Source organism: Chinchilla lanigera, unplaced genomic scaffold (genome assembly GCF_000276665.1).
Source record: "Chinchilla lanigera isolate Chin_1 unplaced genomic scaffold, ChiLan1.0 scaffold00031, whole genome shotgun sequence".
NCBI classification, from domain to species: Eukaryota; Metazoa; Chordata; class Mammalia; order Rodentia; family Chinchillidae; genus Chinchilla; species Chinchilla lanigera.
Window position 1 is genome coordinate 17,600,740 of NW_004955432.1, and position 27,053 is coordinate 17,627,792.

General features: G+C 37.3%; 1 protein-coding gene and 1 long non-coding RNA gene across 20 annotated transcripts in view; one reads left to right on the forward strand and one right to left on the reverse strand.

Annotated features, from left to right (window-relative positions):
• Phf14 (PHD finger protein 14) overlaps positions 1–27,053 on the forward strand; it is a gene marked incomplete at its 5' end in the record, with an annotated part of 271,885 nt that overhangs the window by 65,518 nt on the left and 179,314 nt on the right. For 18 of the 19 annotated variants that reach the window (XR_001234651.1, XM_013515972.1, XM_013515964.1 and 15 more), the window contains 2 exon segments: positions 8,558–8,608; positions 8,718–8,839. Coding sequence is in view for 18 of the 19 variants with exons in the window: in XM_013515972.1 (XP_013371426.1) it covers positions 8,558–8,608; positions 8,718–8,839 (173 nt within the window). 19 annotated transcript variants of the gene reach the window in all.
• Positions 20,247–24,030, reverse strand: LOC106148900. The gene is made up of 3 exons (XR_001234652.1): positions 23,785–24,030; positions 21,510–21,584; positions 20,247–20,996 (listed from the first exon to the last, which is right to left on the reverse strand). It is a non-coding gene; the product is annotated as an uncharacterized LOC106148900 (long non-coding RNA).

The window sequence follows — 27,053 nt, forward strand, 5'->3', positions numbered from 1 at the left end:
TTCTCAGGTGTGTTGACTCCAGCTCCCAGGGGAGGAATACAGACAAACACTTGGATTAAATTGTGAGGATTGTTACTCAACTCATTCTGTTTATTTTTCAGCTCTTCTATTAAATTTCTAACGCGGGGAAGCTCATTTTAAAGATTGCTTTAACCTTTGTTTTGCAGACTGTAATCCTAGTTACTCTCAAATATACGTGATTTTCTTTGAGAAAAATAATTCTAAATTTGGATATGTATGTAATTCGATGCTTTTTCTCTTAATAGCAAGTGTTCTTATTCGTGACTGCACAGCCTTTGATATTGTGGGGGATATTAGTTGTAGTTGTTTCGTTTTCTTCTGTATCCTGCACGGCCGATGTTTCCCCTGGCTTCCTTATTTCTTGTGTTTGTCTTTTTCACGTTGAGGCATTCAGATGCCTGTGGATTTTTGGATATCCAGTCGTATTGGGAAAAAAAAAAAAAGGTTTGTGTGGCGTTTTCCTACCCAGGTGTTTCTTATGGGGAGATTTTATGATTGGCGGCTTTTTCTTTGAGTAACTCCATGACAGTCATTGTGGATATCCTTTTCTCTCAGAAATTCAGACTCAGTAGGAATACAGTGCTCTCTTGTACACTTGGATGCCAGACTTCTGGACGGTTAAGGAGATTGCGGGTCTCACATTTTAAAAAGCAGAATTGCACACAAGCTTTCCATGCCCTAGTTCTTCCTCATCACTCTCTGTGCCTTCAGGTTTGATCGTATGAGTTATGAGAGCAAAAGCTAATATTACTACATGTTAGAGAAAGTGACTTGAGTGAGGATATTGTAGAAAGGATACTCCAAGGAATAATTGGAATGTGGTTCCCATAGTGCTGTTTCATTTTCTGTCCTTATCACATTGTGATCAAGCCTTTTCTATGTTTATTAGTGTAGTAAATGAATGAGAATGTACAGAGTTTTCATATGATAAAGTCTGGTCATTTCTCTTCAGGTACTTAAGCAGTTGTAATGCATGCCTGCTTGGGCAGTGGCAGTGGATTTTCTGGCGGTAAAACAGAGCAACGACCGGAATGTTTTCTCACAGTGGGGTGCCCGCCTCTTGTTCCTTGGAATAGTTGAGGCTTTCAGCGGCCAGCGATGCTGTTGGGAGGGCTTTCTGCACTGGGCGGGGAGGATTGTGTGAGGTAATGACATGATCTGTACTACTGTTTAGTATGTCTGTGAAGTGTAGTTAAGTCCAATTCCTTTGACTTCGATGTGTCGTGCACCCTTTTTTATACTTCTACACCACGTTCCTCCTGCTTACAGTTAGAGTACTTATCGTGATCCCGTATGTAGTCGGTGTTTCTGCCAGCGTTCTGTATTCCTTTTTCCACTTTATCCTCTTGCCCTTCCTTTCCAGCCTTGAAGTCTATCTTTGTGGTTGTTTTTTTTCCCCCTCTGACACATTGCAACATTTCTTTGAATAGTGAAAAAGCCTGTTAGGGTATATGTATATATGGCTTAAGTACAGGACCTTTATATTGAAGTACATCTCCAGCTTCTTTGTTACTTAAAACTGCAATCCTCCTGCCTCTGCCTCCCACAATGCCAGGATTACAGGCATTTGCTGCCATGCCTGGCCCATATACCCATTTTTCAGATGGGTTTTGTAGCAGTAATAAAGATATTAAAAATAACTCTTGATTTTAAGAAAAATTTGATGAGTGAATTATAGGTGAGACTGAATGATCTATGACTTTATTTTGTACGGTACTGTACCTTAGTTGCACTTACAAGTCATTATTTGTGTACTTACTGGTTTGGTAACTGTAGTCTTATGGTGCCGAACTTCAGGTAGACGGAACGGTCCTGTTCACAAGGGAATTGGTCTCGTTCTTGTATGTTAATCATATTTCATGGCGAAACTACGGAATTGTAGGGATACTTCTGTTTAACTACCTTTTTACTTAGACATTTTTTTTCTGTGTTATTTTTCATGTGGAAAATTTTCCTTTTAGGCAAGGCAGTTACTTTTGGGAAAAAAATATAAATTAGCTTATCCATGTTCCTTTTGAAGTTACTTTAAAATTGATGTTTGTACTGTTGGGCTTGTGTCCTAATAACTGTAATGTAACTTGAAAGCTTTCAGATTTTCTTTTTGTATTTCTTACTCTGTGTCACCCGGTGACTTTTCATCTTCTGAACAAGTGCCAGAGGACTCGGAGCGCTGTCTTTCCATGCTCTTAAACACATATGCATCATCTTATTTTCTTTGAAGTTCTCAGATCTTTCTTCCTGACACAAATTTTGTTATGTTTTATATATTTCATCTTTTTCAAAATAAGTGCAATAAATAATCAAAGTACTTTTTAGCAGCATTTCTTTAAGGAGTAAAAACTTCACTAGCTTTGATGGAAAACCAGTTTTCCCGGTTGCACTGTTTTTTTCAGATCATTATTTTGGAAAGGGATTTAACCACGTTTCGTTGGTTTTCTGTCGGTTTTAAAATATTAATGGAGTTTATTGGTACATTTTAGGTATGCATAATGGTGACGTTCCTTGTATGGAGCTGGTATCTGTGCACGGTATAACCTGATTCTCTCCCCGTCCCCCCACCCCCTTCAGCCCTTCTTCCCCTGCTTATTTACAAAAGCTTTGTTTCATTTTTCCTTGTTTTCTCATCCTTTTTTTCTTTTCTCTTCCTTTTCCCCTCCTCCCTCCCTAGTTTTCTTTTCTGTTTGAACGTTTTCTTCCTATTTCACAGTATCTGTTATACATTTTGGACCTTATTTACACTTGCAGCTTCTCACACCAGAGAAACAAGGAGGTATTTACTCGTGTGGTTTCCTGTCTTAACACTGTGAGCTAGGAAGCCTGTTCTAAGGGGTAGTTTTTATTTGAAAAATAACCGAATATCCTTGTGTCTACTTTCTTTACAGTTGTGTTCTAACTTGTTTCACGCATACGCAGTGTAGCCATTTAATGATGTTACGACCACAGTTTTGAGAATCTAAAAATAGGAAGTTTATACATACATACACACGTATCACATATATATGAAAAACATGGAAACCCTTTGGAGTCTGTTCTATTGGAATGACCAGGTCTCACTGCTTTATTTTACTTCTCTTTATACTAATAATTTGCATTATTATAGTGCTGGAAAAGATAAATTTTATGGGTGATTTAGATACCAGAGATACCTACTACTACACTCAGGGTGACCTCTGATATACTAACAGATGATGAAGCATCTGCCTGTTGTAGGTTCTTAAAGAAAGCCAGACGATTCTGTGGTGAACTAGAACATCCTTGACTCACTCAAATATGCACCTGGAAAACTGGGATGAGATCCACCCTGGGCACTCTTAGGCTCAAGTAATTTTATTCGGAACCTAAAAATTCCTGTTGTGCTTTTGCCTCTTAGAAAGCCATTATTTTTATTTATTTCAAGGACTATGAAATAGAATGAAGAACAGATGGAGCTTCAGGAGTTTACTTTGTATATTCTGTTATCAGTGAGAAGAGTTTTATAGGAAACTTATGTAAATGTATTTTTATACCTTATATTTAATTCTATAGTTATTTTAATTTATAGTAGTTAAACCATATTGGTTATCATTTTCTTTTTATTCTTCAGATATTTTCATCACCCTGTTGTATAAACTACATTAGATAAAAATAACTCCACAAACCACTGGCCAGAAGGGAAGCACTCCTTTTTTGATTGTCGCTACATCTGTTGTTAGTTGGTAGCCAGCAGAGCAGATGGCACTTTGTTCCCACTTTGTTTTCATGGGCATCAAAATACACAGCATTTTCTTTTAATATTTTATGAATTTTAATCTGTGATTTGTCTTCAGTATAGCTCCATCATTGGAAACTTTTTTAGTAATTGTGTATTATACATATATTCGTATGTACAGAAGAATGAGCTTACTATGCATGTATTTTGAACACTTGCCAGAGTTACTCATATTTATTCATAACATAACTGGGCTAAACCTCTCAAATACAGAAATACGAAATGCCTCAAAATCTGAAATTTTCTGAGTATCAGCACTCAGAAAGTCTCAGATCTTGGAGTATTTCAGATTTCAGTGTTTTTTTAATTTCAGATTAAAAATGTGCAACTGTTAAAGCCTATACAAGCATTCTAAAGTCTGAAAATCTCTAAATGTGAAAACTGCTAGTTTCTTGCATTTTGGATGAGGGATGCTCTATTCGAAATTACATTTCTTCAAAGAATTGAAAACATGAACTTGCCACATTAACATATATACTTGAAAAATCAATTCAAAACTGGATGGTACTTCATTACCTGAAAGATAGGTTAAATGAAAGGAGTGTGGAGCTGTGTAAAAGCCTACTGAACAGAAATTGTTCAGAAATTAATTGAACTAAAATGAATCATTTTAATCTTTTCCTCTTAGTATAGTTTACTATTCTCAAACCTTACTAAAAAGTTCTGTATATGTAAATTATGACAATGGATGATAGATCGACAAAAAAAGGGAAAAGTAATCAAAACTTTTGTCAGATCTTTCATGATTTCTGTATTAGTATAATCATTTATTATTTTCAGTCTAACTGTTAAAGCAAAATTCTTGATCCTTTCTTTATATAATGCGATTAAATTTTGAGATGAATTTTTTTCTGGGACAGAAATTGAAGCATTGAGTAATGAGAGCATCACAGAAAGGAAAGAGAAGAATATAGAATGAGCTGGTCAGAAAGAGTCAGAACTTGATATCAACTGAAATGCTGATGTTAAGGACTCTGTACGGGTGGTCTTCATGTGTACATGATTTAGTTCGAATTCTTGTTAACAGGCACATTCTAATTGAATTTATTGGAGTGAGGCTGAGATTGTGAGTTTCCAGCAGGAGCTTAGCACACGCTGGATGCTGGTACTTATGGGCGATGGCTGAGATTTTAAATTATTTATTTATTTATTGGTACAGGGAATCGAACTCAGGACCTTGCACTTGTTAGACAGGCGCTTGTGCCACTGAGCTATATCCCCAGCCCTGTGGTTGATATTTTTTAGAGGCAAGGCTTACTGCTGTTTTTCGAGAGTGAGAATAGAAGGTGCGGGGCCTGCATTTAAAGATACAGACTTAGTTTTTCTTTCTAATTAATTCCAAAATGTAATTAAAACATGCTGATCAGTAATATAAATGTAAATGGGCACATAGACTAGAAGTTTATTTTTTTGGAATAACTTTAATTGACTCCTGGTTGTCTAGGGGCAGATTTCATAGTATGAGATTAGGCATGTTATTAAATAACAATGGAGTTTATGATGTAAAAACTTGAAATTACAGTAATTTAAGAAAATAATTTATTTTAGAAAGTAATTCTGTTTGGAATTATTTGATTCCTACTGTAACTCTTTTAAAAATCTGAACTGTTGAGTAACTTGTGAGAGTGGTGTTAAGGCTTGTGTCTAGGTGTGCCGCCAAAGCCTCATGTGATCCTAGGTGGGGTTTCTTCAGGGTGGCTGGATCTAGAGTATGTGATGCTGGGTTTGATTCACGGTGCAGCGCTAGGATCAAGGGCAGTAGGATTAAGGGTGTCCCGCCCTGAGCACTTGGATAAAACGTAAGGGATACAAAGAGGGGTGGTCATCCCTTGTTGCTTTGCTGCTTTCTCCCCAGTGTGCACTGTTTTTCTTAGAGCCGGCTAGTTATGGACTGAAACCTCTACAAACTATGAGCCAAGTAAACCTTTCCTCCTTTAACTTTGGGTGCCAGGCATTTTGTCTTAGCAACAAGAAAAGTAAGACAAATGGTGATTCTTCCAATACCTAAAGAACAGTGATTTGCATTTGGAGATCATAAATCTACAGAGGCTGTGCTATGGGAGTGGAGATTTTTTTTTAATTGGTACTGGGAATCGAACTCGGGACCTTATGCTTGCCAGGCAGGTGCTGTGCCACTGAGCTGTATCCCCAGCCCTTGGTTGGAAATTTGGTACATACTGGCTGTAAGCACTATTGTACTAAACACTACTTTTGAAGATTGGATGCCTTTTTCAAATGGCAGATATATTCTGAAATATGAGGTGTTACATTTTGACTGAATTCCTTCCACTGGTTTTACTTTAACTAGGATACGAGGACTTGTGAGGTTGTTTCCTCCCTCTTTTCATGGTTATGAAGTATTGTCTCTTTTCATCCCACAGATGTGGGCACACAGTAGATGTGATAGATGTGATAGATGCCCCGGATTTAATAGTGTTCAGCTACAGAAGTCAGGAGATGAGTTATGAAAATTTAAATGCACCAAGTAAATCATAATTGTGTGGTAAATATGAAGAATTGAAAAATCCTCTAGTACAGCTTGGGACAGTTTATTCTTATCAAATATTTATTTAAAATAAAAACACTGTTTTTTTAATTTTAAAGAGAAAAAATAAAAACAATAATAAAACAGTTCCAAAGCAGGGTGGTAGGAGAGTTACACTAATTAATACATTGTGTATTGCTGTTGTCATAGTAGTTACTCAGAGTACAAGATATAGGCATGATATCTGTCCAAACAATGTTAGCACAAGCTTTTCTTTTCAATGAGCTAAGAGAAATTAGCTGTGTAACTATCTTAACTATCTTGTGCATATATTTTTTTCTTTTTTCCTTCCTTCCTTTTCCCTTTTCCCCATCAGTTTGTCTTTTCTTTTGAAGTTTCTTCCCAATTCACAATATCTGTTGTACATTTTGGACCTTATTTACTTCTTGTTTCTCACACTAGTGAGACACACAATGTTTATTACTCTTATGGGTCTGATTTATTTCACTTATGAGTATGGTCTTGAATTGCATCCATTTATCTATAAAAGTCTCCAGTATATCCTTCTTTATGGCTGAGTAGTACTCATATATCTATATCTATACATCTATATGTATATCTGTATCTGTATCTATCAGTATTTATCTATCTGTATTTATATATCTTCTTTTATCCATTCCTCAGTTGATGGGCATTTGGGTTGTTTCCAAGATCTAGCTGTAACCAAGTGTGCTGCCATAAACATGGGTACACATACATTGCTGTATGTGTATGTGTATAATGTGTGTAATGTTTTTAATTTGGGGGGGAAGATACCCAGAAGGTGAATAGCTGGGTTGAATGGCACCTCTAATCCTAGTTTTGTGAGGAATCTCCACACTGATTTCCACAGTGGTTGCACCAGTCGACACTCCCACCAACATTGGAGAAGCGTTCCTTGTTCCCCGCAGCCCTGCCAGCATTTGTTATGGGTGATTCCTTGTTGATAGCCATTTTTTCTGGGGTGAGATGGAATCTCAGTGTTATTTGAATTTGCATCTCTTGAATGACCAGTGAGGTTGAACAGTTTTCCATATATTTATTTGCTGGTTGTATATTTTCATCTGAGAATTGCAGATTCATCTCAGATGCCCATTTTTGGATTGGGTCTTTGAATTTGGGCGGTCTGATGTTTTTCAGTACTTTATATATTCTAGATAGAAGTCCTTTGAGAGACAATTGGTGATGATTTTTTCCCACTCCATGGGCTTTCGTATCACTGTGTTGATTTCTTCAGTTGTGCAAAAACTTTTCAATAAGGTGAGATAACGTACAACACTGTGATTATAAGGAGTCATAGCCATCACCATAGTCCATTACCAGAGGAATGGGCCTAAGTCAAATAGACAGCAACTCCTCAGTCTTCATACATTGAGAAGGTGAGTTCTTGGGACGGACATAAAGACTGAGAATCACCTACATCTAGGAGACATCCGGGGGAAAGGACGCTTCCTAGCAAAGCCTCGACACAGGTGATAAGGCTGTCTAATGTAAGAAGGCTACAAGCATCAACGAAGAGGACAAAATAAAATAGAAAGTGACAGGACAAAGAAGCAAAGTGCAGTCTCAAACACCCAGCCCACCTAGGACGGGTCAAGAGCTCCAAGAGAGGAAATCGGAAGCCGTCAAAGGGAACTCTGTGAAGTGATAGCAGCAGAAGTGAGAAAACAAGTGGAAGAGGCCATAGAAAAAATAATCCGTACAGTGCAAGACGAAATGACTATCAAAAGGAAAGACATTAAAGCAGACACGGATAAGCAAATAGAGGCGCTCAGGAAAACAATGGAAACCCTGAGCGCCACGCGTGGACAAGAAACGGAACCAGTGAAAGAGACCCAGGCAGAAAGGCAGGAGGTTAAAGCCTGCCGTGAGAGTGTGGGCAGCAGATTGTATGAAGTGTGGATAGAATATCAGATCGGAAAGACAGGAATGTGACGAGTGACCAGGAGAAAGATGCCTTAAAGGTAGCAGGAGACCACAGAAAAACCAACAGCTACAGGGTGAGAGGGAAAAAAAGCATTTCAAAGTGTGCCTATTCTGTTATGATTTTCTTCTGGAAGACATAAATTAGAACAAAATGCAGTGGAGCAGTATAACAGAAATTAGAAACATTAGAAATTAGAAATATTAAAAATATTATTAGAATTCTAATATTAGAAATATTAACTTGCCAAATTAATTTAAGTGGTGACATTTAGCGGAGAAAATTTATTTGTATCAGTATTTACATACTAGATATTTTCTTGGAATTTCTTTTCTTTTAGAGAACCAGAGGACGGAAGCGAAGCTTCATTCCTGAGGAAGAAAAACATGAGGTTGGAATAAGTTAAGCACTTTTTACCGTTTTTGAGAAACTTTCTTCTTCAGTCACTCATTGCCCTCGGATTCTGATTTTGTGTGATTTTATTCTCCCTTGGGCTGCAGGAAAGAGTTCCCAGAGAGAGAAGACAGAGACAGTCGGTGCTGCAGAAGAAGCCCAAGGCTGAAGACCTGAGAACCGAGTGTGCGACATGCAAAGGGACCGGAGACAACGAGAATCTTGTCAGGTAAGTCCCGCGCCGGGGCGTTGTCTTTAGGGGTGAAAGTCCGTGTTCATCCTTCTCATCACAGAGAAAGTGCAAAAGTTCACAGCCTAAGGCCTCCGTAAATGTTACTTAGTGGTAAGGGTGCTTTGGAAACACAGGTATTACCCATTTATTAACTTCACACATACTCTGCATTTAGATGTAGATAAGAATGATAATCTGGATTTTGAGCACAACAGAATTAATTTTCCCTTGACAAGAGAAGCTGACAATGCTTTGTATATAAAGGCCACTAAAATAACCTGATCTAAAACCTTTGTGCTGAGATTATTGTTTTGTCTCATAAAACCGTAGTTGCTACACTGCGTTAGTATGTTACAAAGTTGATACCAGCATTGATGATAAGGCAGATTTTATTGGCAAGCTTCATTAGCACTTCCTTATTACTCATCAAATGAATGTGTTAAATGCTTCTCTCATGAAATAAAGAAAGGTGAAAAGATGGCCTAGGTAGGTTTTGTTTTTGTTTTTTTTTTTCTCTGTTTGTTTGTTTGTTTTGGTGCTTCCTTTTCATAATTAAACATAATGCTGAGGAGGAGTCTCGGCTACTGCATAGTGGATGTTATTGAAGGCCCGGGGACTGACTCTAGCCTTTGGCTCCTTTCCCAGAGCTGGGTGAGAGGGAGTGAGAGGGCCGCACGGAGACCTCATTTGAAGGGACCGTCAGGTCAGTCTTCGCAAGGGCTAGCGGCAGAGGTGCAGGTAGTGAGCCCTTCCTGATGTCGTCCAAAAATTATCTTTAGGTGAACTCCTGTTAAACTAACTGAGGACACAGAAATTAAACATGTACAACAGAATAAACTTACATATTCACAACATTTTTTCTAGCTATATGATTTTGAAATGATGTGGTTTATTGTAGTCATGAAGAGTATATGATTTGTACCTGGGCGTGGTGCCACAGCCTGCAGCCCCAGCAGTCGGCCAGGTCAGCCTGGGTGACTTAGTGAGGCCTTGTCTCAAACATAAATGGCTGGGGATGTAGCTCAGTCAGCAGGCCGTCGGTGCAGTCCCCAGTACTATAAAACAAAACATTTGTTTTTCTTCATCTAAGGAAGTTACGTAATTTTAAATTTATTAATTTCTGTTACAAATATGGGAAGCAAGTAAAAATTACTGCAAAAAGCAAACAAAAAATCCAGAATGCTATATGAAGTTTCAGAATTTTTGGCTAAAGTCCTTTTTTTTTTTTAGTGTATGTGCTGCCAAAGCGAGCACTGGCTAACGTCTTCTAACGTAATTAACGTGGAATACTATGGCAGCTGTCCTAAAGATTGTTAAGTTTTGGTATAAATTTTTGAAATGTGTGAAAATGAAATCCCAAGCATAAGCATAATATAATGGTGTACATAAAACTGCAAAAATAAATAAACAACATTTTAAAAAAATCTTATGTAATATTTAATGCAGAACATGCCACTGGGTTGGGGATGAAGTTGAGCATGATTAATTTGAAACAACAGTTAAAAACCTAGAGGGGGCTGGGGATTTAGCTCAGTGGCAAAGCGCCTGCCTGGCAAGCGCAAGGTCGTGAGTTCAGTTCCCGGTACTGGAGAAAAACCAAAAAAAAAAAAAAAACCTAGAGAATTGGTGATCCTCTTTGTTTTAAATTTTTTAGAGCTACTAGATGATTCAGCGCTTTTTCCAATAGGAGGATATAAACATTTTAACAGGTTTTTGTATGTGTATTTAACATAATGTAGGAAAATGAGTAATATTTTTATTTCAGAAATTATATGAAGGCATTTCTAGCTAATCTTAATATTTATTTGTTTTAAAAAAATAGGTAGTATCTTTTTTGAGGCTTCTTAGTTAAATAAGATGCATTCTATTATAGCAATACATGCATATCAATGTTCATAGCAGCACAGTTCCTAATAGCTAAGTCTTGGAAGTGGCTTGTATGTCAATCAACAGATGAATGGGTAAAGCAGATGTGGTACCTATACATAATGGAATACTATTTGGCTATAAAGAAGGATAAATTTGAGACATTTGTAGGAAAGTGAATACACTTGGGAAACATAATCTTAAATGAAATAAATCAGACACAAAAGCTTAAATCCTGTATGATTTCTCTCGTTTGCGCAATGCAAAATACAAATAAGGGCAAAATAAAAGATAGATAAAAGTAAATGAGATAGATCTTTTGTAAATGGGAAGGTGACCAGGAGGGGGTGGGGCTTTAAGATGTGTGGTGTCCGTGTGACGGCTGCACAATAGATGTAATCATTGTGTGTCTCAAACGGGAACTAAAACATCGTAATGAGAATGGGGAAAGAGACGGAGAGGTAGAGGGAGGGCCGGGAGGGGAGTCAAATAAATCAGGCTGTGCTGAGTACATGTACAGAAGTACGTGAGAGGAGTGTAAACGTCATTACTGTAAACATGTAGTAGTGACTTAGAAAGTGGAGTAATCTTCTCCTGGTAGCTGCGTGCAGTGGCGCACACCTGCCTGCAGCACCTGGGAGACTGAGGCCCGAGAACAGCTGTGAGTGTGGCTAGCTGGGGTTACCTGGTGAGTTCAGCGTTAGCCACGACGGTAGCGAGACCCTATCTCAAGAAAATAAAATCATCTTTTTTGGTATCTCAGCAAAGGTTTTTGATTTTCCTCAAATACATTTAGTACCTTCCTGTCATTTTGAGCTCTAAGACAGCAGCCTGCTATCATCTAATCCTGGTAATACTTTTTGCATAGTGTTAGCCTTTTGTTTTTTTCATTACCTTCTATTTTAAGATTTTCATTACTGATTGCATTAATACCAAATGCCCTTACCTGGTTTTTTGTGAAAATCTCCTGGAAGGAAATGGTGGTTAAATATTACTTTAGAATTGATTATATTTAAGTCCCCATCCTTCTTTGATTTTGTTCAAAAGGTAACATAAATTTTCTGTAAGATTTTGAAAAGGTAATGAAGAGGAAATTAAATGTTTTTATTAGTATTTTTGAGAGTAGCTGGATATAAAGCAATACCATAAAAGGTTTTATGGTTATAATGTGATCTGTCTCAAAAAACAATATATATATGCACACAAATATATGTGCATATATATTCTGTTTAAACATTGTTGATTTAAAGTGAAATTTTTATAATTACAGTATATCTTAAGTATACATATGTTTTATAATCTTATATTTTAAATAAGTCCTAATTTTCTATGAAGATATATTTCAGTGGTGGTCAGAGATACACTATACTCATTGTGTATGTCTGCTGGATTCTGTGAAATTCTCGAGTCGTAATGCTCTTCTGTTGAATGTGGCATGTCTGTTTTCTTCTGTTTCTTCGAGCTAGCATCTGTTTCTCACTAGAAGCAGCTCTTTAGCAGCTCGGATTTTAAAACCACACTTCTCTATGTAACTCAGGCTGTACAGGAAATTTCTTACTTTCCTCGCTTTTTCATTTATTTGTCCATGTTTATATGTGAATTTAAATGTTTATTTTTATATGATTGAGATAGCACATACAGCTTATCAGTAAATGGTTATTAGTATAGATTCCAATTGATATTTTATGCTTTGCCTTTAAACTTTTTTAGGTCTTTGGCAAATAATTTAGCATTTTTTATCTGAAATTTTTCTCTTATATAAAAAGTATGATGAGAATCAGACTTCATTCCATTAAGTATTTTGAGGATAATAGCTGCAGTGGTGAAATACATTCTGTATAAAGTATTAAGAGAATAGTGTCACTTAGTAATACAAAGTATACGTATACAGGTATGTGTATGTTGAGATGAAGGTCATAATTGGCAAATATGATTCTAGTAATTATAAAACTTTTAATCCCTCAGAAATTGTATGGATCCTGATTTTGTATAGAGTTATTTGTAGAATACAAGGGAGAGACTGAACTTGTTGTATATTCTCTGAAATGAAGAAAATATTTCAATTAGATGTGGGATTATGAAAATTATCAGGGTTATAATTAAAAAGCTATAGGTGGTTTATAGTATCACGTGGAAATTATTTTTGTTTCCTTTTGCCACCAGCTTTTAAAATGTAATAAAAAAGTACCTGAGACTTTTACTTTTAAAAACTTAATCCTTGGGGCTGGGGATTTAGCTCAGCGGCAAGAAGCGCCTGCCTGGCCAGCGCAAGGTCGTGAGTTCGGTTCCCGGTACCGGAGAAAAACCAAAAAAAAAACAAAAACAACAAAAAAAAAACTTAATCCTTTATGTTATGTACAAATATGTGATTTAAGTGTTAAAGGTTAAATTGAAAATCCAATTTTGGATTTTGAGATCTATGTAAGCATTTACCTGTTTTGAGAGAGAGGTGCTTTTTTGGATACATTTATGGGCCATCTTAGTGTCTCTGTATTTCTTTCTTTCTACATTCAATGAATAACAAATGATAAATAAATGATAAATGGTTAATAGATAACTTCACTTGAATAATGACACTTCACTTGAATAATGAGTTATTTTTTTGCTGGATTAATAAAACTTAGAATTCTAGAACAAGTGATTAAATATCAGAAAATTTCTCATTAAATATGAGAAAAGTGAAGATTTTTTAAAAACTTACTAATGAAGGTCACTTTGTGCTTTTGTGTCACTAAAGTGTGGTGAATTTTTATCTTTTGTTTATTAGGAACCACAGATTTGAGATTAGTTGATACATCTGTGCAAAAGTAGAAATGAAGTAATTCCTGTCTTTGAACGTATTTGATTTTCAGAAGATAGATTTGAGAGATTTCTTCTCCATAATTTTTTAAGCTGTTAAATTAAAGATTAGCCTAAACATTTAAACCTCAATGTTATCTTAACTGTATACATTCAATGTGGTATTTTTATTACCTAGTGAGAGAGAGGAGAGAAAAAGTTTTCCTAAAACCCACCCTAGACTGCACGAGTCTCCTACATTGGTTTTTGTGTGGCAGTCCTCATTGAGAAGGGTGGAGGCATAGAATGAACGTGGCGCTATCTCACTTCTGCATCCAGTTCCACTTTCTTAGATGCTTTCTAGCGTCTCCGCACTTAAGTCTGTGGCAGATTATATGGGCAGTCAGTTATTGTGGTTACAAAGTTAGAGTGTCAGTTTGGTCTTGAAACAATATTATCAGCACTCTCTCTCTTTCACATTGTAAACACCTGGTTTCTAAATGTTTCTCCTTAAATTATATTTGATTATGTTATAAGTGCTTGGGAACTCCAGCAAGAATTTGTGTATACAGAGACGTGTATTTTTTGTGTATACATTGATGCTAGATTTTTATTTCACACACTAGTCTCTGGTTATTCTGAGTTTTCAGTTTGTAGTCAGTGTTTTGATGTAACTAGTATGAAGTCTTACCAGCTGCGTGAAAAGAGTTCTGTCTGAGATTTGGCAGGCCTGAGAAGGAAGGGAGAGTCGGTTGCAGTGAAGTGACTGTTTTTAGAGAACTGCAGGTCGCTGGAAGGGTTCAGTCACTTCTACAGTGGAACCTAGTTTCTCCTCTTTTAAGAAGTTAGCATTGCATTTGATAGAACTCCTGAAACAAACTTAATTAATTTAAGGATGGACTTAACGTCTTGTACAGTTAGTCACGTAGTAATTCCTTTTAATGGTGGTGTGCCTATCCATTTTTAGTTTCATGTGATTATAAAGCGATGATGCAAGTATGTATTTAGGTACTTTTAAGATAAAACTAAAAAACATACGGATCTTTAAATGGTTTCTGTTTGCTAATAAATTCATATACATTAAAATACATGTTTTTTGCACAAGGACATTTTGGGATAAACTTCTGTCTTTACCATTACCAACAACTTTCAGGATGGGTTTAAGTTTGTTTTGTTTTGCCTTGTATTCCTAAGTCATGGTTAGTATTGTGCAGTTATTTTTAAAGGGTTGTTTCAGAAGCCTGGACTTCGGATATGGTGTGTTCCGTATCCCTGCGGTCACCTTTCCAGTCTGTGATACGCCCTCTTCCCCAACTGGGGCTACTGTTACCTCTAGCAGGGCTGTGACTTGGCTTTTCCCCTTGAAAGCATGGCCATTGCCTTCGTCGCGTTTGTCTTTGCCCTAAATCACTATGGATCCTACACACACGGTGATTCACACATTCCATGTGAAGTTGGATTGACCAGTCTTTGGCAAGCTTGATACACCTGCAAGGCAAAGATGAAACACCATAGTAAGATGTCTGTGAAGACATAAAGTTCGTAACGCATAGTCTAAAAACTTTGCTGTTTAACTTCCTTCCCGTCAAAGGGAAGAATGTTTACCCTTCCAGTTCCAAACTGATGGTGAATCATTAAAAATGCAAATTTAAACAACGAAATATAACTATGACCTTTTTGAAACTTTCTTAGGTTTTTGATACTGGATTTTTGTTTTTTTACATTGGTTTTTGGATACCTGCTTTGGAAACAGTTGTTTTTTAAAGAAATTCTGATCTTTTTTACCAAACAGTAGCATTATCTAGTGCTTAAATAAAATTAAAATTCAATAAGATTAGACACATCCATGTTTGCCACATTCTGGAGTGTTCAATATAGCATGTTCTTCGCCAGTGTGGTGGCATCTGCCTGTAATCCCATCACTTGGAGGCTGAGGCAGGATGATTGCTGCAGGTTCGAGACCGGTCTGGGCTACATAGTGAATTCAAGGCCAGCTTGAACTACATAGCGACACCCTGTCTCAAACAAAAAAAGTCCTATTTTGAGAAAATATTCACAAATTTCTCTTTTGTACAGTTGGTTTTTAAGCTGTTTGATAACTTTGATTAAAAACGTAGCCTTAGGAGATATCCTTTAATTTGAAAAATTTATTATTGATTTGAAAACTTGTTTAATTTTTCTACACTTTTTAGTGAGTCAGTTTAACAATAGAAGCAAAACTGTAAGAATGCCAACATTCAATGCAAGAATGTTGGTAGAGTGTATAGAGAAATCAGTATGAACACAAATTGGCAATAGTATTTTCCTTTGCTTTTAAACGCAGAATAAGAAAGAGCAAACACAGGTAATAGCCCTTTACAGTACATCATAGTTGCTGATATATTTATAAAATTGATATTTTTGATGAATTATAATCCCACTAATTGAGACCTGAACAGGAAGTTTAGTAAAAAAAAAAAAAAAATGGCCAAACGTGTATAGAAACTTCATATGTGCCTTATTTTACAGTTTTGCCACCCAAACAGTAGAGACTAAATAGAGAAAGTAAACACACACACACACACACACACACACACACACACACAGAACTTGTAGTTTTCGGTTCTTAGGTGATGAGATGACAAAATGAACGCAAATAGTTTCATGGAAATACTACTTCCATTCACTAATATTTACTTGTGAATTACCCAGTTCTCAACCTTTCAGGATGCAGTGCTGTCTACTTAAACTTAAAATGTACGAAGTGTGTTTGTTTTTGCATAGTAAAACTTACATAGACCGAAACTCATCAATTCTAAGGTAATAAATCGCTGAATTTCGACAGAAGTAGGCACTGTCATAACACCCATTGCTACCAAGAATATTGTCATCGTTTCCAAATATATCAGGGGCACTTTTTTTTTTATTGCTCTTTAGCTTTTTCTCTTGTGTTTCATAGACGAGGAATTTTTATCTCCTACTTTAGTTGGTATATAGGGGCAGTCTCACTGTGGTTGTAAGTTTGCATTACCCTGACAAGCAGTGAATGCTGAGCATGTTTTCCTGTGCCCTCTTTATGTCTTCCTTTGTGAACTCATTCTTTTGCCTACTTTTTAAAAAAACTAGATTGTTTATATGGATTCTGTATATAAATCCTTCAGATACAGGTTGAGTATTTTGTCTGAAATGCTGGGACTCAGAGTGTTTCAAATTTTGGAGTTTTCAGATTTGAAGCATTTGGATTTCAGATTTTCAGCTTGGGGTGCTCAACCTGTGTATGTTTTAAAAACATGCTTTCCTTATCTGTAGCTTACCTATTTATTTCCTTATGTTATCATTTGAAGAACAGAAATTACTATTCTTTTCTCCTAGAGTAATTGCTTTTGTTTCTTATCTACCAAGTCACAAAGATTATATCCTTTGTTTTCTTCCCGGAGCTTCATAGTTTTATCTTTTGTTTTGAGATATGTGAACTGCCTGGGATTATTTTTTTTTCCTTTGAGACAGGGCTTCACGGTGCAGTTCAGGCTGGCCTTTAACTCACCTTGTAGCCCAGCTTGGCCTTGCCACAGGTGTGTGCCATCGTGCCTGGCTAAAATGAGTTTTTGTTCAGCCTCAGGGTTGAAATTTTATTATCAGTTTCCAGTTTTCCAGTGCTATTTTTTGAAAATAATTACTGTTCTACGTTAAATTACGTTATCACTATTAAATATATTTTTACAGTGTAGATTTTTTTGGAACTTGGTATTCTGTTCTCTTAAGCTGTGTTTTTTTTCCTGTGGCAGTGGCGGTGTCCTGACTCCTGAGGCTTTATAGTAAGCTGTTTTGATATTCTTGATCCTGTGCGTTTTCCTGTTAGAAGTAGTTTATTTTCAGGAGGAAGGTAGGAAGGAATGAAGGACGGAAGGAAGGAGATGAGTAGGCCTGAATGTGACACCGAATGCACAGGCAGCAGCAACAAAACTAAGTTGGACTTCATTCAAAACTAAGAAGTTTTTTTTTTCTCATACACACTAAACACAGAGTGGTAAATTTTGTGATACGCATTTTAGCACAAGCTTTGGCTTTTTGTTGTTGTTGTTTTTGGTACAGGGAATTGAACTCAGGACCTTGCACTTGCCAGGCAGGCGCTGTGCCACTAAGTTATATCCCTGGTCCCTAGCACAGGTTTTTAAAAAGAACACAAGCAAACAAACATGAAGCAGATGGGATTAGAGGGTCGTGGTAGGCTTTGTATTCAGTTGCATGGTGAATTTTGAGAGTATGAAAATGTCAATACATAGTCTTCCCATCCGTACATTTAGTGTACCTTTCCATTTATTCAGATACTTGATAGGGTTTAGCTTTTATTCATATTTTCGTAATTGTTTAGTTTCTAACTGTGTTTTTAACATACCTTTGTATTACATGTGTTACATGTAAGTATTAATGTTTTTGGAAGTAACTGCATAGTTCATTTTTAATATTTTCTTATTGTTTATGCTAGAGTCAAGACCTGCAAGGTGGTTAATTGTGGAAGGAAGCCAAGTTTGAGAACAGGAAGTCTTTATTATGGCAGTGTAATATAGTGGTATAAACCGGGGCCAAACAACAAAGGTTGCTTGCTCCCGAGTGCTGCCCCGCCCCGCCCACCCTGTCCTGCACAGCACGGGGCAGGAGTCAGGCAGGTCAGCGCAGGCACTGGAAGGGCAGCCTGACTTGCACACTCGTGCACAGGTGTTAGTGTGCAAAGGGGGAGATTGATCTATCTTCCCTGCTGAGGGCTTGCCAAACAGTGGTTCCCTGTTCTAAGGAGCCAGGGGCTGAGTAAGGGAAAGCGGGAAGGGATGGGAAGTGGGAAACCAGAGTCAGGGTGAGAAAAGCGGTTTAATTCTCCTCACTGAGGGGGACTGGTGCCGGAGGCCTGCGTGGTGTCGCCGGTGAGCTTGGCCTCACTAGTACCCGCCCCTCTCCCGGGAAGGCCTTGAAAGTTAAATCAACACTACAGTCCTGGGATTAACTTTTCCTGTTAGGATGTGCTGCCTCTTTTATATATCTTTGGTTTTTCTTTGTTAACATTATGAGGAGGATTTTACATCTTTGTGAAAGTATTGTTCTGTTAATTTTTTTTTTTCCTAAACAGTCTTCATCAGGGAATGCTAGGTAATACTAACCTTCTGAAAGGGGATGAAATGTGTTTTTAATCTTTAAAAAAATTTCTTTAAAATATTATTTCTTTTTTTAAAAAATTTTGATGGAATCTTCCAATGAAACCATTTGTACTTGGAGTTTTATGGGAAACATTTTAGTAATAAATTCAGTTTTAAAAGAATACAGAGCTATTAAGATTTTTTTTTCTTTCATTTGTATCAGTTTGGTAAGTTGTGTCTTCTCATTAATTTTGAAGTATCTTTGTATATCTTGGGAAGCAGTATTGTTTAGTGAATGGTTAAGTATGGAGATTTCTAACCACTCTGGTTTATTTGAAACTTGTGTGTGTTTCTTGTGAACGCTGACATTATTTTCACTGTGGTTTAATTTCCTTATCTGTAAAATAGCAGTAAAACAATTAGTGCCTGGGTTGTCTAGAGGATTCAGTGAGATGATACACTTGAAGTAAAGAAAGCTTGGGGGAGTAGTAAAAGTTTCACATGTACAAATAGGAATAGACTAAAACACATAATGCTTATAATACATGAGGTATTTTGTGTGTACGTGTTAAATCACATAGCTACCCAAAGAAGTAGTATCATTATTATCTTCGCTAATTGATAAGGGAAACCAAGGCATAAATTGTTGACATAAATGGGGAGACTAGTATTTAAATTTGGCGGTTTGGCTCCACGTTCTGTTGTTAAGAGTACGTAATTTATATTTCAGTTCCCTGGTTGGGTAAGACTTCACTTTGATAAATATCTTTGTTATAGGCTAAGTGATGATGTATGTTTTGGATCATATCTGATGTACTTTTTTAATTTATTGGCTTTGTAGGCAGTATTTGATCCTCTTTGAGTCTTTAGTGCTATAATTTTTATTCTCTTTGGTTTTCTTTGATGCTAAACAGACTTATCCTTTGATACTAAATCTTCTATTTATCCTTTATTAAATTGTACACATCATTGAATTACTATGTTTTATATTGAATAAGGATCATAACACTAGAAATGGAATTGCACTGTTTGTAGATAATTATCTCCGGTATATTTGTTTTTCGGGTGAAATTATACCTGTTTAAGATCATTTTAAATTATATTACTGTTTCAGTGGTATATAGACATAGTTAGATTGTATTTGTGTTGTGTGTGTGTGTATATATATATATACACACACATATACACACACATTAAAATGACACATGTAAATAATTTGCTCATCATATATACATGTAATGCTATATATTTATTAAAATTGTTCTTGGGGAAAAGCTGTGATGCCATGTATACTTCTGTTTTGATGAGTAGTTTTAAATGTGATCATCTGTTTACTCTGAGTACTTGTGTAGTCCTTTTCTGTAGAGGAGGAACATACCATCACTCATTTGTAGACTGCAGAAACTGTACACATACAGGCCTAACAATGTAAAACTTTGGAGAGATGTTTAAATCTGTGAGCTTTACAAAAAAGCCACATCACAAATGCTGTACAGTATTTGCATTTTGTGAGTAAAGTGCGTAGAACAGGTAGGTGTGCCTCACATATTTGGTACTGTTGACAGACTGTGATGGAAGGGGTGACTATTGGAGAGGAAGTATTTCTTAAATAAGTGGAACAGGGTAAGACAAGAGACAAAGAATTGCAGTCCTTTAAAATTTAGTAAACTTGTTAAGTGAGAGCATCCTATATTGCAGTCTTCATAAATGAAATGTTAGTTTGTCCTTTGTTTGAGGAGATTTGAACCACTAAGCTGCTTGTCTCTTCCACACACATGAAACACCTAAAATCTCTTGAAGATATAGTCTCAAAGTTGTATAACCTTAGGGTGATTTTGTTCAGGTATTAAAATGCCTGTGTATCTTAGTTAACATTGTAATAATATCATATTTCACTTTATTTACTCATTTTCTAGACATGTGTGTTACTAGTGTAACCCTAATTTTCCACATATGGACAGGTTGGACGAGCATTTTCTTGCTTATTAAGGGACAAGTTCCCTCCCCTTACTTCATCCCTTCTTTTAGACCAACAGTAGTATTCAATATTTATCTTACTAGTGGAAAACAAAAAATAGGCCTCACTTGAAAATATAATAATTAGGAAACATGTGGGAGAAGGCGTAAGGTTAAATCGAGAGGTCGGGCATGGGACTGTAACACAGCGGTAGAGCGCTAGCCTGGCGTGTACGTCACAGAAGAGGCCCAGGACTCAGTTCCCAGCACTGCTGTCAGTCAGTGAATTTGAGGTTGAAACTTTCGGTAAGGGTTTGCAGCAAGTCTGTGTGACTCTGAGGAATGTAGACAACGTCTCTGGGAACTTACCTCATTTATGAAATGAGTAGTGCCTTGGATTGACTTGAAAATTCTCCTTAATTCTCAGATTTCATGATGTTACAGTGCTATAAGAATTTGGAAGAGAAAGAAATTTGGAAATGTAAAATCATCCAGGTATGAGGAACTGTGAATAATTTTTAGAATAAACTGCATAGTGCTACTTTTTATATTATTAACACATAATATTTTCTGTAATTTGGATTTAAATCATATACTTTATAGCCCAAGGCCTCTAAAATATATGTGAGTTAATTATAAGGCAATCACTTTTCATTTATTATTAATTAAGTCTTAAGTTTGTGAGAAATGACTTACAGTAAAAATGTTTTATTTTAATTTGAAAAGTTTATCTTCTTTTTATAAAACAATAAGCTGAACTTCCAAATAAAAATTCCAGATAAACATGACTGTTACCTGTGTATCACATTCCTCATACTTACTTCTTACCACAACTGTTTTTTGTATTTAATAGTGTGAAGTTGCATTTCATTTTTATTCTTAAGAGTAAAAGCGTTTCAAGAAGTAATTACACTTTCCCTAAACGGAAGCTTCCGAGTTAACTTTCTGTTAGGACGTACTTAGTAGCGTTCCTGTGCACCCAGCAGCCTCTCTTGCCAAAGGAGCGTCTTCTAATTCTGTCCTCCGGCAGTGACCTTGTGTTTTATTAAGAAAATACATAATCAGGAATTAAGTTGATATTTTGAGGTGTCTTGATACCTGGCCTCTACCACTACACAGGATGGTCAGTCTAAATCCCAGCGTCCCAGATAACCGCTAAAACCACGGCACTGTGGTTCCCCGAAAATGCCGTAACCCTTCCGATGGCACACTGACTGAGAGAGAAAACCGTGGGAAGTGCCGGCACGGATACGCAGAAGGATGGCTGTGAACCAAGCGAAGATGCCTTCTGGAAGAACAGTAACCTTTTCCTTGGTGTGTGCGTTTCCATACGTTTTGGACACACAGTGCTGCAAAAGAATTTAACGGTGGCATTTTGTTTTGCTGACTTTCCCTTTTCTCATTACAAAGAAACCAGAGTTCGGACAGGAATACTGTGCAGGAGAACAGTGACCAGGCACTGAATTCTTAAGGATCTTTTAAAATATAAATTAATAAGAGTGTTTTAGAAACGTTGTGTCCTTCTTTGACATTGTACATTAATTGTAGCAATAAAAGTCATTCAGGTTATTACATTGTCAGAAATGACGTGCTTTAAAGCGAATGGCTTTGCCCTGTTACCTTCCTCTTTCTCTTTTTTTCTAGCAGCCTTTGATCTTAGACAACGTCAGTACCCGAGAACCCTGTACTGTACAGGTCTAACCTACCTAGCACAGGTAGAAATAGCCCACTTTTTTTGGGACACACATAACTAGAGCAGATTGTAGAAGGAAACCAAGTATGAACAGACTCAGTGATCTAAAAGATGAATTCCTGTTCACTCTGAGAAGGTGCATTTCTATTAGGAAAGATGTCATAATCTCGTCCTACGTAAAAGCTAGTGCAGAGCTTATTTGCACCTATGAAAACGTACCGAGTGAAGCTGGACATAGCCACTTGCCAAAATGCATTTTGTAAGATCTCACAACAGTAGACCTTCGTGCTGTTGTCGATGTGCAGTGTCTGGCATGGACCATGTGACACATCATTTCACAAATCCCTGAGGCTTTATGGTGCATAGCATATTTGTTAATACAGTATTTCACTTTGTAAAAAGTGCCATCAGCCGTAACATTATTCTTTCCTCCCTTAGAATTTTGTAACTTTTCATAGAAGTTGCAAGCTCAGCAGAGGGAATTGCAATTCTCACCCAGTGTGCCTGGCATGTTCCTCTTGACACGACTTGGTACCTCTCAGTAGACTTCGTTACTCTTAGAAACTCTAAGTGTAATTACATTCAAGGGGTGTTTTTGGACAGCAGTAAACCTGCTGCTTTTTCTCCCTCATATCTCAACATAGAAGAGTTTACATTTTGTTTAGGAATCTTTTGTCTTCCTTTTATCTTACTTAACTTTCCTGGAGACGAAATAGCTTCATGAGGATCATATGCATTGTAGATATATATATCTGCGTCCTTTCAACTGCAGGGGGCACAAGGACTTGTTATTGATACGATTAAAGTGTGCTCTGCTGAGCAAGCGCGTTAGAGGCCCATCATGTACACAGTGTGAATTTTGCCTATGGAGGAAATTGCTAAAGCGTAGGGCATTGTATTTCACTCTTTATCGTATTAGATGTTAGGTCTCATCGTCTGCCCCGTTCATTATGCTGCAGTAATGGCGATGGAGGCAGTGTCTCAGAGAGTTGCCATCCTGATTGCTGCTGTGGTTGTGGCCTAAAGTGACAGTGAAAAGTGCAAAAGAAGTACTTGCAGGAAATGTGTAACTCCAGCCTAGAGCGCGCAGCAAGCGTACGGGAAGGTAGCTGTTCCCTCGCGGAAGGAAAGGGCGGGGAGTGACTGTCCTGGAGAACGCGTTGCCAAGGTGAATCACAGACATTGAACATGAAAATGGTGTTTCTGAAGAAGCAGCGCCTTTGCCAGAAGAATACTCCCGAATTAGCATGTTTTGGGTATGATGGTATCCTTCATGGTACTCATTATAATAGTGAAAAATATGTGGAACCGTATAAATACCTTGGCACAAGGGAATGGTTAATGAATTATGGTATAAGTTTCTCTTACTTGATTGCTTTTTTACCGTTAAAAAGAATATTTAAGTTACAGGAAAACCTGCAGTTCAAAAATCCTTTTTTTGCTTAAGATGTATGATCTGTTTTTATAAAAAAATAATTATTTTATTTTGAGTCTTTTGAGTATCTATAAATTATAAGGTTGCCAGGTGCTGTAGTACATACCTGTAATCCTAGCATTTTGGAAGACCGAGGCAGAAGAATTGCAGACTTGAATTCTACTTGGGCAGCTTCGTGATGCTCTGTCTCAGAATAATAAAAGGTAAAAGAGCCGGGCTGGGTATGCAGCTCAGTAGGAATGACCTGGGCTCAATCCGCTTACCACCCCATACTGACTTTTACTGTGGATACCCTAAATTAGGTTAATGAATCCCTGAACTCTTTCTTTACAGTTTCAATACTCATTTTGCACTTTTTACAGATAATGTATCCAAGATAGGTAATTCTGTTTTTAATTCATTCATTTCCTGGCATTCTGTGCCCTTGTGATGTAACCACCTGCCTTCACTTCTGCTTCTCAGGCTTTGTACATCACAAGTACCAGGAGTAACTGGAGATGTTCAGGATAGCTGAACATCCTCAGTTCACCCTGGCCACGTTGGGATTTCTCACTGCTGTGGGAGTGCTTTTTTAGTTTTTAGGGTTTTTCTTTGGTACTGGGAATCGAACTCAGGACCTCTCGCTTGCGGGCAGGTGCTCGTGCCCCTGAGCTGCATCCCCTGCTCCCCAGTTTCCTTCTGATTACACGTGGGAACTCTGGCCAACTCTGTCAGGGTCCTTTCTTTAGCCCTGTCAGTAGGATTTTGAAGAATTTCGTTTGCTTAATCGAACATTACAGGTCAGGATCTGTTACGTATAAACGCATGCCTGCGCACTTTCTCCCTCATTCCTTCCTCTTCTCTTTCCTAAAGATGTGCGATAGCCAGTAAGACGGGGGCTGAGGGTGGAGGGGGTGACTTAGGAGAGAGGGCGGCAGAGGAGAGAGGACGCTGTGTGCGTAGGCAGGAAGTGGGAGGCCCACGCAGCAGGAAGTGGATGCGGGCAGAGCTTTATGAAGACGTATTTGATTTGAAGCAGCGCAATCTGGAGTTGTTTATTATTGAACCTGTGACAATACGTATGTAACATATAAATAGATGCTTTGTAAGATACCCTTTTTACAACTACTTACTAAAACTGGAGTGGAAACAGTTACAGAACTTAAACTTCAAGATGGTCAGTGGGAATATACACATACAATTTGAAAAAAAAATTGGTGTAGCATGTCAGTGTAAATGGTTTAATTTTAAAGGTGTTTCATGTTAGGCCAGATTAGAACACATATTTTATTGGATTGAGTTTTAAATTCCTGCATGTTATTTTCTCCTTACTTCCTTTAAACGTGCTCCTTTGAGGCCATCAAATCACTTTAGTTACAGTAGTTCTCTTACCCACAGTTCCAGCATTTTAAGTGGAAATTCTAGACCTAAACAACCCCTGAGTTTTAAGTTGTGCGCCCTTCCTTCTGAGCAGCACCGTGGTGGGCTGTGCTCCCCTGCTGGGACGGGGCTCGCCCTTCCCCACGCTGTCCACGCGGAGGGTGTGCGTTTCCAGCCCTGGTCACTCAGGCAGTGTCGCAGTGCTGTGGTCGAGCAGCCCCCACATCACTTAGTAGTTACCCCAAGGGGCAGGAGAAAGCACACACAGGCCTCGGTGCTGTCTAGTGTAGCCATCTGCTGGACCGCATCCCAGTTTGCATGTAAGAACGCCCGCAGCAGGTCGGCCACTTCTCTCCAGTACGGTCGGGCCCCTCCAGCTGACATTTTCTCTCCCTCCCGACTGTAGCCGTTACAGGTGGACTCTGCAGCGGTGTACTTCTTTCCAATTTGACGTCACAGACTTTCTTCAGTAAATACAGAAGAGCTAATTTTTAAAATAGCTAGAATATATGCAGTAATATATATGTGATACAGTTCAGTATTTTCTCACTAAAAATCCTTTTTTCTATGATTCCTATTCCAGAGTTCAGTGTGGGAGGTCATGGTAGTGCTCATTCTGTGTGTTCACAGATGTTAGTCCGTCCCCCATTGGACACGAACATGTAGTGATGTCGGAGCAAAGATTTGTGTCACTCTGAAGGGTAGATACGGGCATTTTTTTATTAGTTGGTTTATGTTTGGAATGCATAGTAATTACGTTCATTTTAGGGGCGTGGTACATGTACATGTCATATGTTGATCATTACCGCCCCCACCATCCTCTCCTCTTCCCTTTGTCCAGAGATACTGGCATTTTGATGGTAGTGTATGAGGTTGATGATTTATTTATATACCCATTGATTAGCCATTGGGATTTTCTTGTCTGTAAGTTTTCCTTCCGTATCTAGTGCCTCTTTATGGAGACATTTTTCTTTATTAAGGATGAATTTATCACGTCTTTGTATGAGATGGAGATATTTCTCTTTCTGGTTGTTGAGTTTCTTTTTGTTTTGGTTTGTTTGCTAATACTATTTTTTGCTAAATTGAAATTTAAATGTGCTGTGAGATTTGTGTCTGAAAATAATAAAACCAATTTGATGTTACTGTGACATAGCTAGTGAATATCTTGTACATTACTTAGGCAGAAAATACATAGTATCTTTGTACATTACATGATCACATGGTTGAGATTTTTTTTAAGGTCTTCTGAGATACTGTCATTTAAGAATAATACTTTTATTACATATGGTAGCATTAACTTAATATAAAATTCAAGTTTGCTCTACCGGAATATGTCCTATTTTTCTGTTGATTTAAAAACACTTTACTGGTTTTCAGAAACTTTCGAATGTTAGATTGCTAATTTTCATACATGAGAACTACTTGTTGATGTTATAACCTTTTATTTTTAATTTTTTTTAAAGATAGGCTCTCACTGTATAGTCCAGGCCAGCCTTGACTTTCTATGTAGCCCTGCCTGCCCTTGAGCTAGCAATTCTCCTGCTAGAATTACGAACCTGCATCATGAATTATGAACCTGCATCATGTTCATCATGTCATGAACTTTTGTGTGGTTTTAGACCTTGTGGGTGTTGGATATATGTTTGGTGATTGATCCCAAGGGCAAAGATTGTTTGCTTTGTAGAAATTATTTATGAATTTTGAATTGTCACATTTACTAACCCTTTTATTTTCTAAGTATTATGCTGTAGGTTTAGTTCATTTAATATTAGTGACCAACCTTAATCCTTAAATATCATATCTTCTTTTTTTTAATTTACTTTAAAAATAAAAGAAGGAAAGCATATTAACAGACATCCATTTACAATATAGCATAAGAACAATACAAGTAATACAGAGTTACAGACAAAGTGGTAGGAAATTAACAATGGTTGTTGTATTACGTATTCATATCTTCAAAGTGGTTTCTCAGGAAAACAAATAGAGACATGCAAGATTGATCAAGTAACTAATCAT